Source organism: Eublepharis macularius, chromosome 4 (genome assembly GCF_028583425.1).
Source record: "Eublepharis macularius isolate TG4126 chromosome 4, MPM_Emac_v1.0, whole genome shotgun sequence".
In the NCBI taxonomy this organism is placed as follows: Eukaryota; Metazoa; Chordata; class Lepidosauria; order Squamata; family Eublepharidae; genus Eublepharis; species Eublepharis macularius.
In genome coordinates this window covers 87,948,558-87,962,208 of record NC_072793.1, presented here as the reverse complement: position 1 = coordinate 87,962,208, position 13,651 = coordinate 87,948,558, and the positions used below count along the sequence as shown (strand labels likewise).

The window sequence follows — 13,651 nt, the reverse complement described above, 5'->3', positions numbered from 1 at the left end:
GCCCTGTCTCATCTGCAGATGGACCGGTTTCGGCAGCTTGCCCCCAAGGCCGATTTGGTGCCAGCCCCAGTGGTGCCCCAGGAGCTGTGGAGGATTGGGAATCTGAGGCCTTCAGGGCCATCCAGTTAGCCCCTGCCCCTAGTACCAGGAGGGCTGTGCAGCAGTTTGCAGGTTTCAGGCTGGAGGTAGGTCTCCGCCAATTGTGGCCTATCCCCACTGAGCACTTGATGCATTTCTGTGTGGCCCAGAAAGGTAACGGACATGGGGTCAAGTACATTAGGAGCCAACTGGCTGCCTTAGCTTTCACCTCCAAAGCCCGTGGCTTGGGGGACACCACTGGGTACTTTCGCATTCAGAAGATGCTGGAAGGTTGGGCTTGGGACTCAGCTATGCCCAGGGATGTGAGGCAGCCCATTTCTCCAGGCATTCTTCAGGGTCTGAAAGCAATGTGGTCCACAGTTTGCAATTCACATTTTGAGGAGCTACTGTTCCACACTGCTTCTCTGATTGCATTTTTTGGTGCACTCAGAATTAGCGACCTTGTTCCTCAGTCCCATAAGGATGACTCCGGCTGAGCCCTTATGGCGGCAGATGTTAAATTGAAAGGGGAACAGGTACATCTGCCATGTGCTGATGTAATTTAGCCTTTAGATACAATAACATTTCCTTCAGAGTTCCTTGGGTTTAGCAAGAAGGCACAACATTATCAGTCTTAAGCAAGGTACGGCACTCCAAAACGGACCAACAACAAAAGGGAGTGGATGTTGTACTTGGCCCGTGTGCCCTCACTGATTTGTGCCCTGTGCTGGTACTAAGGAGATATATCAATGCCTGGGGAGAAGCGCAAGGCGTTCTGTTCCGCCACGCGGATAGTGCCCTGTTGACTAAATACAAGTTCTGTACAGTCACGGGCAGGGCACTTAAGAAGCTTAGCCTGGTGGGGGGGCCCCTCAAATTTGGAACCCACTCTTTCAGGATAGGCTCTGCATCTACGGCCGCCGCAATGAGCTTCTAAGGGCCGGAAATTCAGAGGGTGGGCCAATGGTGTTCTTCTGCTTATAGAACGTACGTACGGCCTTTGAACAATGGTCAATTTTTTTGACATTTTCTTTTTCTTTTTTAGGTACAGTTTCTTTTTTAGGTACTGTGGTTTGACAGGAGAGGCTGTGGATCCTCATCTGTGGCCACAGTATGGTTTTTTGGGCAGCGCACCAAGGAAAGAGGATGCCGATCAGGTCCCAGCTTGGACTCAGCCAGTTGAATGGCAGGGCAGAAGAGGCCTGCACTGGTCTGGATTGCTACCACTGTTGCTCAAGGGGAGGAGTGCCCCTTTGCCTCATATAATGGTCATTCACTGGGGAGGTAATGACCTTGGTCTGATGAAGGGCATGGACCTGTCATGGCAGGCGCGGGATGACTTGCTGGAGATTAGCAAGCATTGGCCTGGTGTCCTGATTTTTGGTCTGCAATGCTTACGTGCTGGGTGTGGTGGGATGCATTGGACCACAAGACTGTAGAATGGGCTAGGCAGAAGGCCAACAGAGCCCTATTCAAGGCAATGTGGTTGGGGATTTATTTGCCGCATCTGCAAATTCGGTCCAAGTTTGCAGACCTCTACCGAGGGGATGGTGTGCACTTCTCTACAAGAGGCAATAGTATATTTTGATCAACCTGTGGCAAGAGCTTAGGTTGGCCTTAAGCCATTTGTGGGGTGCGGAGGCCTAAGCAGAGGCTTGGCCTCTATGGTGGCAGGATTTCAGTTAGGGGAAAATTTGAGTGGGCCGGTGAGCACCCTTGGCACCTCCCCATTGGTGAGGAATAGGGGTCTGTCAGGAGTGGCTGGCTGCTGTAATTGCCGACTGAGGTGGCAATTCAGCCAAATTGCCGACTGAGGTGGCAATTCGGCCGAATTGCCGACTGAGGTGGCAATTCGGCCATCCTTGCCAGTGGCAACAGCCACTCAGGCTGGTGGCCGCTCTTTGCATCCTGGGAAGGAGGAAGGCAGAAGGCGCACCCTGCCATGCAGGGCTTTAGCATGGGCAGAGTCTGTAGCCTTATCAGGCTTCTCTGCCCCCCATTGCTCTCAGTTGCGCCTTATGTTCGGCCCACTCACCTCGCCCTATTACATTGCAGGATTAGCCGGTCGCCTTTTGGGACCAGGTAGGAATTTTTCTCTCCTTGTCCCTGATTGGCACTTGGGAATGCAGTTTTTTCGCCTACCATGTAGTGCGAGAAGAGAGAGGTAATTGGCATGGTGGGGTTGAGGTAGTTCCCTGGTGGCAGGATTTAAGTTAGGGGAAAATTTGAGCTGGCCAGTGAGCACCCTTGGCACCTCCCCATTGGGGGAATAGGGGTCTGTCAGGAGCGCCGGGCTGCTGTAAGGCCCAGTTGCAAGGACAGACACCCTGGTGGGGAACCCCTGGACAAGTCAATCTCCTCCCACTGCTGTACGGCCAGGTGCAGGAGCTTTAAAGGAGTGAACCACTCACTTGGCCAAGCCGGGTCCCAGCCATACGATGGATGGCTCACACCCAGGGCAGCAGGTGTCTCACCCAGAAAGGTCAGGGAGGAGGTCCCGGAGTGACCCCAGGGCCTGACCTGTACTGCTAGTTATGCTCTTGCTGTAGTTGATGTTTGCATGTTGTAACTTTAATAAAGTGGCCCATTTTAGAACCCAAATGTTGTTTCTGCCTTTCATTCTGACTGAGGTGGCAAAATAACCTTGGCTGTCTTTTATATTTTGATTAAACCAACACACAGGTTTAAATGATGCTTATTACACAAACATCAGCAAATATCACTGGCAAATGGCCTCTTTGTAGGAAAGTTAACTGCTGAATACACAGGATTCTGGTTTGCATTGTAAGAAGAAGAAAACATGGCAACAACAATAAATATTTTGCTTTGCTTTGCTTAATTTATATCTTTAAACTGCAAAGGAGGAGAGAGGAGAGAATCCAAATAGCACTGGTCTAAAAGTGGCTCTTCTACAGATCTTTGAATTTACTTTTGAATGAAGGTAATGCTTTTGAGTGGAAGTGTATATAAGACAAAGAGGTAGTTTCTTTTTTCTCTTCTTGCAAAGAAGACCTACTGATGGCCATGAAACATTTGCCAGTACACTACACTAGTACATCCTTTAATGTTGACATCCCATAGACTGAATTTGATATTTGAGAAGTGGGACAAGTTCACACTTTGTCCCTAGCTGCAGCTATCACTTAAACAGATCATATTTCTTCACTTCTAAAGTTCTATTATTTGCTATATTGTCAAAGGCTTTCACGGCTGGAGAATGTTAGTTGTTGTAGATTTTCCGGGCTGTATGGCTGTGGTCTTGGCATTGTAGTTCCTGACATTTCGCCAGCAGCTGTGACTGGCATCTTCAGCGGTGTAGCACTGAAAGACAGAATTCTCTCAGTGTCAAAGTGTGGAGACATTGCAGACTTGGCCAACCTGAAAAATCAGCAGTGACTGAACATAGCCTAACTCAAACAGGACACAGTATTTTATTCCAGGACACTAAAATACTGGACAACACATCCAACTACTTTGTCAGATTGCCCAGGGAAACCATTGAAATTCATATGCATAAGCTCAATTTCAACAGGAAAGAAGAGAGTTTAAGAATGAATAAGGCATAGTTTCCAGTCCTGAAAAACACCAGACTAACAAAATACCCAACATCTTACAATAGCCCTACAGATAAGATTAGCGTATCAACCACCAATCCATATGCAAAAGAACCTCCTTAGGATACAGTGAAGCTTCCCCTCATTAGCATGCCAAAACCTGGGAAACTCTAACAGGACAACTCAGCCCAAACTCACTTTCCTGAGTAGATATAAATTACCTCCTAACATTTTCTTCACAATTTGACACTGAGAGAATTCTGTCTTTCGGTGCTACACCTCTGAAGATGCCAGTCACAGCTGCTGTGAAACGTCAGGAACTACAATGCCAAGACCACGGCCATACAACCCGGAAAATCTACAACTAATTTATTATTTGCTCTTTTGTTAGCTCCTATGTTAGGCACAGATGCTGCCCAACAGGAAATAAAATGTGCCTACATAAATGGTCTCCCACTTGGACTCTTTTGTTGGTGTGGCAGTAATGAGGAGAAGATTGGGGATGAGGAGAAAGAGAGACTTCTGTGGTAAATACCCTCTGGATCTATGATTTTACAAACCCCCACTCTCTTCTGATTCCTCCTTTTTGTGTGTGTAAACCCCCTCAGCCACCCACAATCAGTAAAACAGGAGACACAAGCTTTATTTAACTGGTTGTTAGAGTGTAAGCTTTGTGTTCCTTACAGAGTTCTGTGACCCTGAAAGAATGGTACTTAATTGTGAGGTATGTACTACCTCCCTCACACAGATGTTTTGACTTGACAGACAAGATGCAGATGGAATTGAACAAAATTTTATTTACAGAAAATTAGTTGTAACACAGTAAAGGTTCATTGTGGAATAGTAAGTGTGGAACATACATTTTCCTCACTGTGAGTTAACACAGAGTTAACGAGTTGAACTGAGCCTTAGGGCCAAGCTACACATGACGAATGACACTTGAACGGCAAGTGGATTGAGTGGAGGGCAAGTGAACAGGGAGAAATACACTTGCCGTTCAAGTGTCATTCGTCATGTGTAGCTTGGCCCACAGTTAATCAAACACAAACACTGAGAAGAAAATTTATTTCTTTTTTCTCCGAACAGGATTTCTCAGCATTTAAGTTTCAATGTAACCTTTTTCCAGATATTGCAGGCTTACACTCAGGTTCCAAGCTGCTCTTTTACTTCACAGTGAATTTGGTCATAGAACCTGTACACAGAAAGGTAGACCTGACAGGCTCTTCACAGGGTGTTTGTTTACTTCCTTAAACCAAGTTTCCATCCTTAACATGACCCCAAATCCTAACTAAAAGCCAAAATAAAAAACTCAACTAAGATTATGCTGTTATCAACAGTCACCAAAATCCCTGAGGGGAAAAGTATCTCTCCTTTGTCCTTAAGCAGATGCTGTTTCACCCCCTCCCATCCCGTGGAGTTCTAGGGACTCTGATTGGCTGGCAATCTCTGGGATTTGCATGAGGATTAAATTAGGATTGGTTCAGGGTCCTGGAGGATAGGTAGGAATTGGGGGTTGATTGTCACAGTAGACAATATGGGAAAGGAAACTCGTGGACTCACCATAGGCATGATTGCAGCCAACAGCCAGGATGGTAGGTGAGGCAAAGAGGTGGAGGGTGTGGAGGAGGAGTGTTGAACAGGATGGGCTCTTCCTTCAATTGGCCCACATGGTTGCTGCCATTTCCATGTGGCAGTGGATGGAGCAGGATGCTTCTCCCGCCCACCCTCCCCTGGTTGCAGGATGTGAGGGGAGTGGCTTGTCACAACTTTAGGTGGTTGGCAGTTATTGAGGCATTGGACTGGATCCACTTGGGTGTGTGGTTCAGAATTGGCAGCTCACTCTGCCTTTGAGGAGTCCTCATAAAGGATCTGGGGCAGAGCTGAAGGGTATGCACTTGGGTGGGGTCATCGCAAGCTCCACCCTGGGTGGCAGGGCCATCCAGCACCAGTTGGGTGGCAGTACATCACCTGCCATCCTGTTACCATACAGTGTTCCCCTCTGTATTTGTTCCTATCCTGTGGTGGCCAGCAGGCATACTGGGGGATTGTAACATCGAATGGTGGCAGGCCTTTGGTGCCGTGGATCCGTTGCCCTATGCCTTGCCAATGTTCCAATGGTTGTAATCAATACAGTTGTGGCCCATTCAATCAATAATGCTGTGTCTGTGTATTCTTCACTGAGGGCACCAGCCTCAACGTTTCCCATAGGCTGGAACTGCGGAATAGCTGCTCAGTAATATGTTGGGTTAAAAAACACACGGGAAAGGTCCATGGTAGCACTGCCCTTTCTGGGAACAGGTGCAATACTGATGTGTGAAGGAGCCAGTATATGAGTTATTCTCACATAGCCTTGTATTTGCAAGTTGTGCAGCCACAATGGAACACATGATTACAAACAGTGTCTGGAGAGTGACCTAGTTATCATAGTTTCAGAAAAGGGCTTATAAAAAGTGTTGCAAATTGGAATGGAGGTGTCCTCATTTCAGTCATCACAATAGTAAGTTTAAACTGGGCTTCTGCTCATTCCCTATCCCAATAAAGATGAGCAGCAGACCTTACTTTCTTTTAGGTCAGCCTCTTTCTCATTTATCTGCCAATATTTCTAATAATGCAATGAATTATGGTGCTGATTTATGGTATGCCTCTTTTCTCCTCTAGGAGTTCAAGCCAGTTCTGAATGTCATGAGCAAATGAAGTTTCAAGACCCATGAATAATCAAAAACATATGACCGTTTCTGAAACCATTGGGGAGATTTTCCACAAGTATAAACAGGATCAAACACCTAGAATGCTTACAAAGGAATAAATATGTACATGTTCAGAGAAGCAAATATTGTCCAATATTGTTTACCTAAAACTCTTAGCCTCTCTGCTCCAACCACCACTTCATTGTCATCTGCAGAAAACAACAGTTTCCCCATAGTAGTTTGCACTTCAAATTTTTGGCTGTGAGCTTCCACTGCTTTGGGACCTAAAGAGAGGGGGGAAAGTTTAGTGTTCTTTTTGAACAATACAAATTAGATAGACAGATATGCAGGAAGGGAACAATGCAAATGATTATGCAAATGACAGACCTTTGAGACACTCATAGCTATGACATCTCTCGTTTAGTATTTTTTAAAAAAAGAAATAAATATCAAAGCTGCTGTTTGAATTAATTAGAGTGGATTTTTACGCTGGCATACAATAACAATGCTTGCATGTAAAAAAGAGTCTGAAATTCTGGACCTCAGCCTCCAAATTTCCCACCATAATAATCAGTTCCTATGGCTGATCGGTATTATGCAGATGACACTCCTATTTTCATACATTAGAATTTAAATGTGCTCACTTTGACTGGAAAAGGGTTACACATTCATAAGGGAGATGAGAAGGGGGATGTATCCATGAGTACTGGCTGGCCAAGGATATCTAGAACAGATAAGGGTCAGGCAGGTATACTGCTGATTACAATTCCCATTCAGAATATCTATTTTTTAAGCATTAAGGTTAATACACAGCTATGCACTTTTAAACCACAGTGAAGAGATTAAGGCCTAGTTGTACATATATAACTTGCTGTGAGGTGTTATATCTTTTCTACAGTACTACAAATAAGAGACATCATGTAGGTATGGACTATATGTTTAAGGAAGTGCATGGGATCACATGGTACATTCTACAAGTGGCCAGTGTGCACAAGATTCACTTTTAAATCTCTGTCTTGTGGTTAACTATGTGTCCTAAACATTGCTGAGACATTATCATTTGTAGAAGAATGATACCTAATGATTCTGAGACCTAAGGGATATTTTGTTTGTTTTACACATTTCTGCATTTTATGGAAAGTTTTGGCCTTATTTATAGAACATATACCCTCAATATACAGTATTACCAACCTAAATCACAAGAGCAATGCTTACTTTTACACATGTAATTTGCTCAACAGCATATCACAAACCAAATCAAAAGTTAGACAAAAGAAACAATTGAATATTGTGCATGCAAATCCTAAATGTGATACTACATACACAAATGGTTTTCCCATGCTGTGCTATTTACTTTAGATTAGTACAGATGATAAATTGAGAATTCTCGGAACCCAGTAAACCTTCCAAGAACCTTTATGTCAATGCAGCTGCTACTTGCACTGACTTCAAGATATTAGTAAGCCAATGCAAGCCAATGACACTTAACAGAATTCTATATTGACTTCTACAAGTGAGCTTTCTGAGTGCTTTCACTATCCCAACAAAGTGCATGCATGCTGGTATGCCTTTGAAATTGGTGAGCTGGAGCTGCTTGTGACCTGGCAGTTTTCCTTTGCTCAGTTTTTTGAATGAGATCTCTGAGTGCAGTGAAGGTAAATAAGAGGACACAAGAGTTGTTGAAAATCTGATCCTTAGTGTTTCTCTCCATGCCATGTAAACTGTAGATGATGCTGGCAGTCTTGAGATATTAATACCTCTAGGGCTAGTAGGTGCTCTCTTCAAATGATGATAAGGGTATGCACAAAACAATAAAATCCTCAGCAGTTGCCTCTGAGCTGGATCTGGCCTGCTCAATATATCCATCTCTGGGAGGGCGATTACTATAGCATGACATCTAAGGGAAATGCTATAATATCCTGTGACTTTGAGTGGCCTATATAACTTGTCTGAGCAGCAGTGTTAGCTAACAGATATCATTATTGAGCCAGATGTAAACTATAGAAGATGTCACAGTAGTTTGCATGGATATGTAATATGAACTTTCCATCTTCTCCACAGTGCTTATTCTATTGGTTTTCAATCTAGATTAGCTTTAAACTGTCATTGATTATTGTGGGTATGTATTGAAGAACCAAAAGAGATCCTATTTAAAAACAAAGAAACATGGTTTGCTTCAGCCTGTTAAAAAAACAAGCTATCTATAAAGCTAAAGTAATAATAACAATAATAATAACATTTGATTTATATACCACCCTTCAGGACAACTTAATGCCCACTCAGAGCAGGTTACAAAGTATGTTATTATTATCCCCACAACAAAACACCCTGTGAGGTGGGTGGGGCTGAGAGAGCTCCAGAGAACTGTGACTAGCCCAAGGTCACCCAGCTGGCTTCAAGTGGAGGAGTGGGGAATCAAACCTGGCTCTCCAGATTAGAGTCCCGCACTCTTAACCACTACACCAAACTGGCAAAAGCATTGATAGTGTTTTGCTCTCTAATGTATCACAAACAACAGGGGCTTATTGGTTCTTTTTTTTAAAAAAAATTATTTGGCTTCCTCCCTATAAATACTTGCTTCTTCCTCTCTCAAGTTCAGCTTTCTTCTGAATTATTACAGCTGTTGCCCTGCAGATGTAATTAGATGTTTGACAAATTGGGTTTTGTTGCCAAAAATGGAAATTGTATGTCTAAAGTTCCTTCTCTGATCCAAACAAGTAGTTATGGTGATGGATCTCATGAAGTTGTCAAAGGATTTTCTCAGCAGAGCACAACTTCCCTCTCCCACTGCATCCCCAAATGCCCTCATTCATGCTGTTCATGGAGGTTCCCTATCCCCCAGGACCAGCATTTTTCAGAAGACATTTTGGGCTGCAGCAGGAAACTGAAGACAAGGAAGATGTGCTAAATTGATGGCAGTTCTCCCAAGAGTGGAAATGGCTCATGGGATCCAAGCCATGGAAATTCATGATATGACATGATGCGCCTTCTACCCTCAATAATTTTGGTCATGTCATAACTTCATATTTATGTAACAACATATAGAAGTGGGAGAAATAGATTTAAGGTCATCATTTTTTGCATAAAACTGTATGTCATACCATGTCTCATTTTACCTGAGAAAATGTTAGTGCTTGTAAAATCACTAATACCAGTACCAGTAAATGGAAATTTAAAAAAAAGATTATGCAGTTATATAAATTCAAAATAGAACACACACCTAAACAAACATAACTAAACAAACACTCATGATGCTTCTGTAATACACATTTTGGTTCTAATTTATTGTAATGTATTGTGTTTTTATAGAACTGGTTGTAATATGGCTTGAGCAGAGAGCACCACTAAAGTGATATCTATGGCTGTATTATAGTTAGCGGAAATAATCTTACATGTTTTCATAGCATGTAGATTGAGAAATACAGTTTCCCTGAGCCTATATCATTAAAGAACGTTCACTGAATTTTTATGCATGCAGAAAGATGCATAAAATCTAAAAGAAAAAAAGTCAAAAGCATAAAAATCATAATCTGCTAAATCCATACTTCCCAAAACCCTGCTATTGTGGGAAAATGAGAGAAATTTAAGGTACATCTTTAATATTCAAAATGAACAGCTAAAATTTCGGACATGACAACTGCATTTAATATGTAGCAGTTTGCAAAGAATGGTTATTGTAGAGGGTTTTCCCATCATATGAGTGTAGCAGGAGTCAAAAGAAAGCAAGTTCAGCAAATGAATAGCCCATCCCCTCATTTAATAACTTCCCACCACGGCATCATCAAATATGCTTTCATTATAGATGTGATTTTTACATTATGCCATTATTTTAAAAGGTTGTATGTTATTATGACAGCTGCTGTTCCGAATGATGGCTTGATCTATTTTACATATTTTTTAGAAATAATAGTAAACTACCAGTTCTGGCATCATACTGTCAATGCTTTGTAACAATTACAAAAGGCAAGAGCTGTATCTCCCGAGAAAATCTTGCAGCATGTATTTCAAGTTTGGTAAGTACACAATCTCCTACATACACTCACTGTCTTTGTGAATGTACTATTGTGGCTGCTTCGTTCTACTGTGTAAGGGATTCCTTTGAGTGAATGAGTTTTTTTGCCAATAAATGGCAAATCAAGCAGATCATCAACCTTTTTTTCAGTATTAGAATCTGACAAAATTCTGGGTTGAATTTCTTTCCTTCCTTATGGTAGTTTTCACATGTGCAACTAAAAATAATTGGTTGCTGAAGCAGTTTGTGTAATTATTTAGTTCTCTGAGTAGAGAAGCCAGGTGTTATGTAGGAAGCCCGGAAATCCAATTTCACATAGAATAACATGTTTATGGATTGCTGCTGCTGTCACCTGACAGCATTTCTCTCCCTTATCAGAATGCATTCTTTTGTTGCAGATCCTTCTGTTGCAAAATCAGGCATACACTCAAAGGCAACATGTCTGCTGGGGCTTTCAGAAGCCTCCATTTCCCTGTCAAACAAGAAGGGCAGCATTTTATGAACATAAACGCTACTTAAGAGCATAACAGATTTTCTTTTCTTTTTTAAAGGAGTTTTGGAAATCTTTAAAAGGCAAAGTATTTTTATGCCGTGTGAATACCAATCAGTAGAATATGGTTGTCACAGACAAACTTCAAGTGTCCAGGCTTGTGTTGTTTCAAACAAAACACCAGAACAACTATTCTCTTCCTGACCTCGTACTTGTATAAGTGACCTTTTGTCCCAGACTCTTCTTTCAAAGAAAAATAATTTTCTTCTTCCTTATTAGAAATATACAGCCATCTGCTTCTTCAGTTCAGCTCTAATGTTTTAATTTTTTTATCCCTACAGTGCCATGCTAGGTCACAACTTATATTGTGCTAAGTAGGTCGTGATGATTATCCCATGAGCTAACGATTGCATAAATACCCCACCATAGTGCCCCTTTTTGTCTTCTTTATTCCTTCCTCGAGCACTTCCTTCACCTTACCTGTTACAAGACGTGTAAGAACTTTACTCTTCTCATTGAGAATGTTCACTGTAACATTCCGTGCAGATTGGAAGTACAGAGGGTTGCCCTACAATAAGAGCACAAGAGAAAATGAATGAGATGGGCATACTGCTTCCTACTAGAAAATGTGCTGTGCTCTTTACACAAACTTGTAGGACATGTGTGCACTTCCATGTGTCTATTTAAGCAATTGTGTGTCTTTGTCTGAAACATCAGAAATCAGCCTGACCATGTGTGAACTTTGTATTTTGATATGAACAGTTCCATGTGATTTTTACGTGGTGGAATGGATTTGCAAACATAGTTAAAAATTTATTTCTGAAGGACTGATGTAATCCAGTGAGTAGTGAATTGCAATCTGGGGGATACTGCTGAACCAGAATGTATTAATTAGTTACTGACCAACTGACGATGAATTGATCAAAAACTGGATGCAGAACATTTATGGGAAAGTATCAGTAGGCAATGTATGCTGCCACAAATAGATTCTCCTATTGTAAAAATGTGGATTTGTGTCAAGGAATAGTTAAATGATGCCATCAGTATTGGTGAATATTTTAGTTTCATTTGATACCATCACATGCTTGTTTGAACTTTTTTGCATAGATGATCTGGCTGATCACATCCTCTACTTTGCTAAGCAAGAATGGACAACTCTCAGAATAACATAGGAGGTACTGTAATTTTGTTGCATTTTTAAGGACCAAAACTAAACACACCATGTATAACACTGATAGTTGTAAAGAAAGAGGATCTATTTTAAAGCTTTGTGGAACTTTTGTAATTGATTTCCACAAAGAAATCAAATTTAGTAAGAAAAGATCACGATGGTATCTGAAGAAGTGAGCTGTGACTCATGAAAACTCATACCCTACCACAAATTTTGTTACTGTTGTAGATGCTACTGGACTCTTGCTCTTTTCTACTGCTTAGTAAGAAAAGATATACAAAAGTCTCACTCCCAGCTTTCCAGAAAATGGATGCAGAAATCGAGCTTTGAAATGTGAAATTATAATTTATTGAGAATGTGCACACCAGTTTGTATTTTTATTCCTGTCTCCCAGGCAAATATTAAAGTGTTTGGGGGAATACATATATTATAGTATGTTTTAGATGCATGTTCCTTCCCATCAGAAAACAGAAGTAGGGCTGGAGTAGTATTCAGACTTGAAGCATAGCACTGTGGCCTGAACACATGTATCAGATTTCATTCTGATATCATACTATACAAAAGATTTATTGTGTCATAAACTGACAAACAAAAAAAATGTGAATGTACAAGTTAAACCAATATTACTCATCCTATTTTGATTTTTCAATGCTTAGGCCTTGTGCCTTGCCTCATTCAATCTCTGGTTAAATTTAAATCCCCAGGGCTTATCTCCTTTGATCCTTGATGATAGCTATGAGTCTGCATGGTTAAAGACAGTCAAAAATAAGTTGGAGAGTTTGGGTTTCTCTCCTCATTCTGTTCTGGAGTTGGGGTAGGAACAGGCAAAACAAACTCTGAAGCAAAGGATGTTGGATATTGAGTAGCAGACAGATCTAGAGAGGTCACCAACTTTTTTGGCTGCAGACAGTTCTAGATATGTAGTCTCTCCAGCCACCTATCTCTCTCGTTTAGAGATACCCAGTCATTGGAGGGCATTTTCACTTGCAAGAAACCAAGCCCTCCCCTCTGCAGTTTTAGAGGGGTAATATAAAAAGTTTTGGATGGAAAATAGGTTATGCCCTTGTAGTAATGGGGAGATTGAAACCACAGAACATGTTTTATTTCATTGTCCCTTCTATCAAGAAATTCGTACTAAATTTGTCTTCCCCTTACTTAAGAGGTGCCCTGGCCGTTTGGAATCAGTGTATAACAGAATGTTAATTGATGAAAACCCAATGTAGTACAAAGTTTTTCATGGCAGCTTGCAAAATTTATCTGTTAATGAAGGTATACTAATTTTACCAGAACAAATGTTAAAATATAAAATACATTTTTGTATTATATTTATTAATTTAGAAGTTAAAAATCTATAGTTTTAGAATTTCTGAGTATGAATGCTGTTACATTTTATACTAGTCAAGAACCATTTATAATAAAGAAGATGCTTAAGTCAATTTTTCAACTTCCCCTTGTCATGGATATAGCCAGAAAAAAGGGAATAGTTTCTGGATTCAACCAAGAAGGTCATAGATGATGGCCCTCCATATGTCCTTAAAGGGACACCCCACTCACTGAACATGGGTGGCTTTTCCCCTTGATTCTAGACATCTCCATTTTCAAAATGGTTGCAGGCTGTTTGGCTTCCATTTTTTTGGCACCTTGTCTGGGACCCCAGGA

General features: G+C 41.5%; 1 protein-coding gene across 2 annotated transcripts in view; it reads right to left on the bottom strand.

Moving 5' to 3' along the window:
- SGCD (sarcoglycan delta) overlaps positions 1-13,651 on the bottom strand; it is a 367,194-nt gene that overhangs the window by 144,569 nt on the left and 208,974 nt on the right. For both annotated transcript variants that reach the window (XM_054975881.1, XM_054975882.1), the window contains exons 4-5: positions 11,302-11,389; positions 6,484-6,603 (exon numbers count right to left, since the gene is read on the bottom strand). In XM_054975881.1, coding sequence (XP_054831856.1) covers positions 6,484-6,603; positions 11,302-11,389 — 208 coding nt within the window. The remainder of the gene's footprint in view (positions 1-6,483; positions 6,604-11,301; positions 11,390-13,651) is intronic.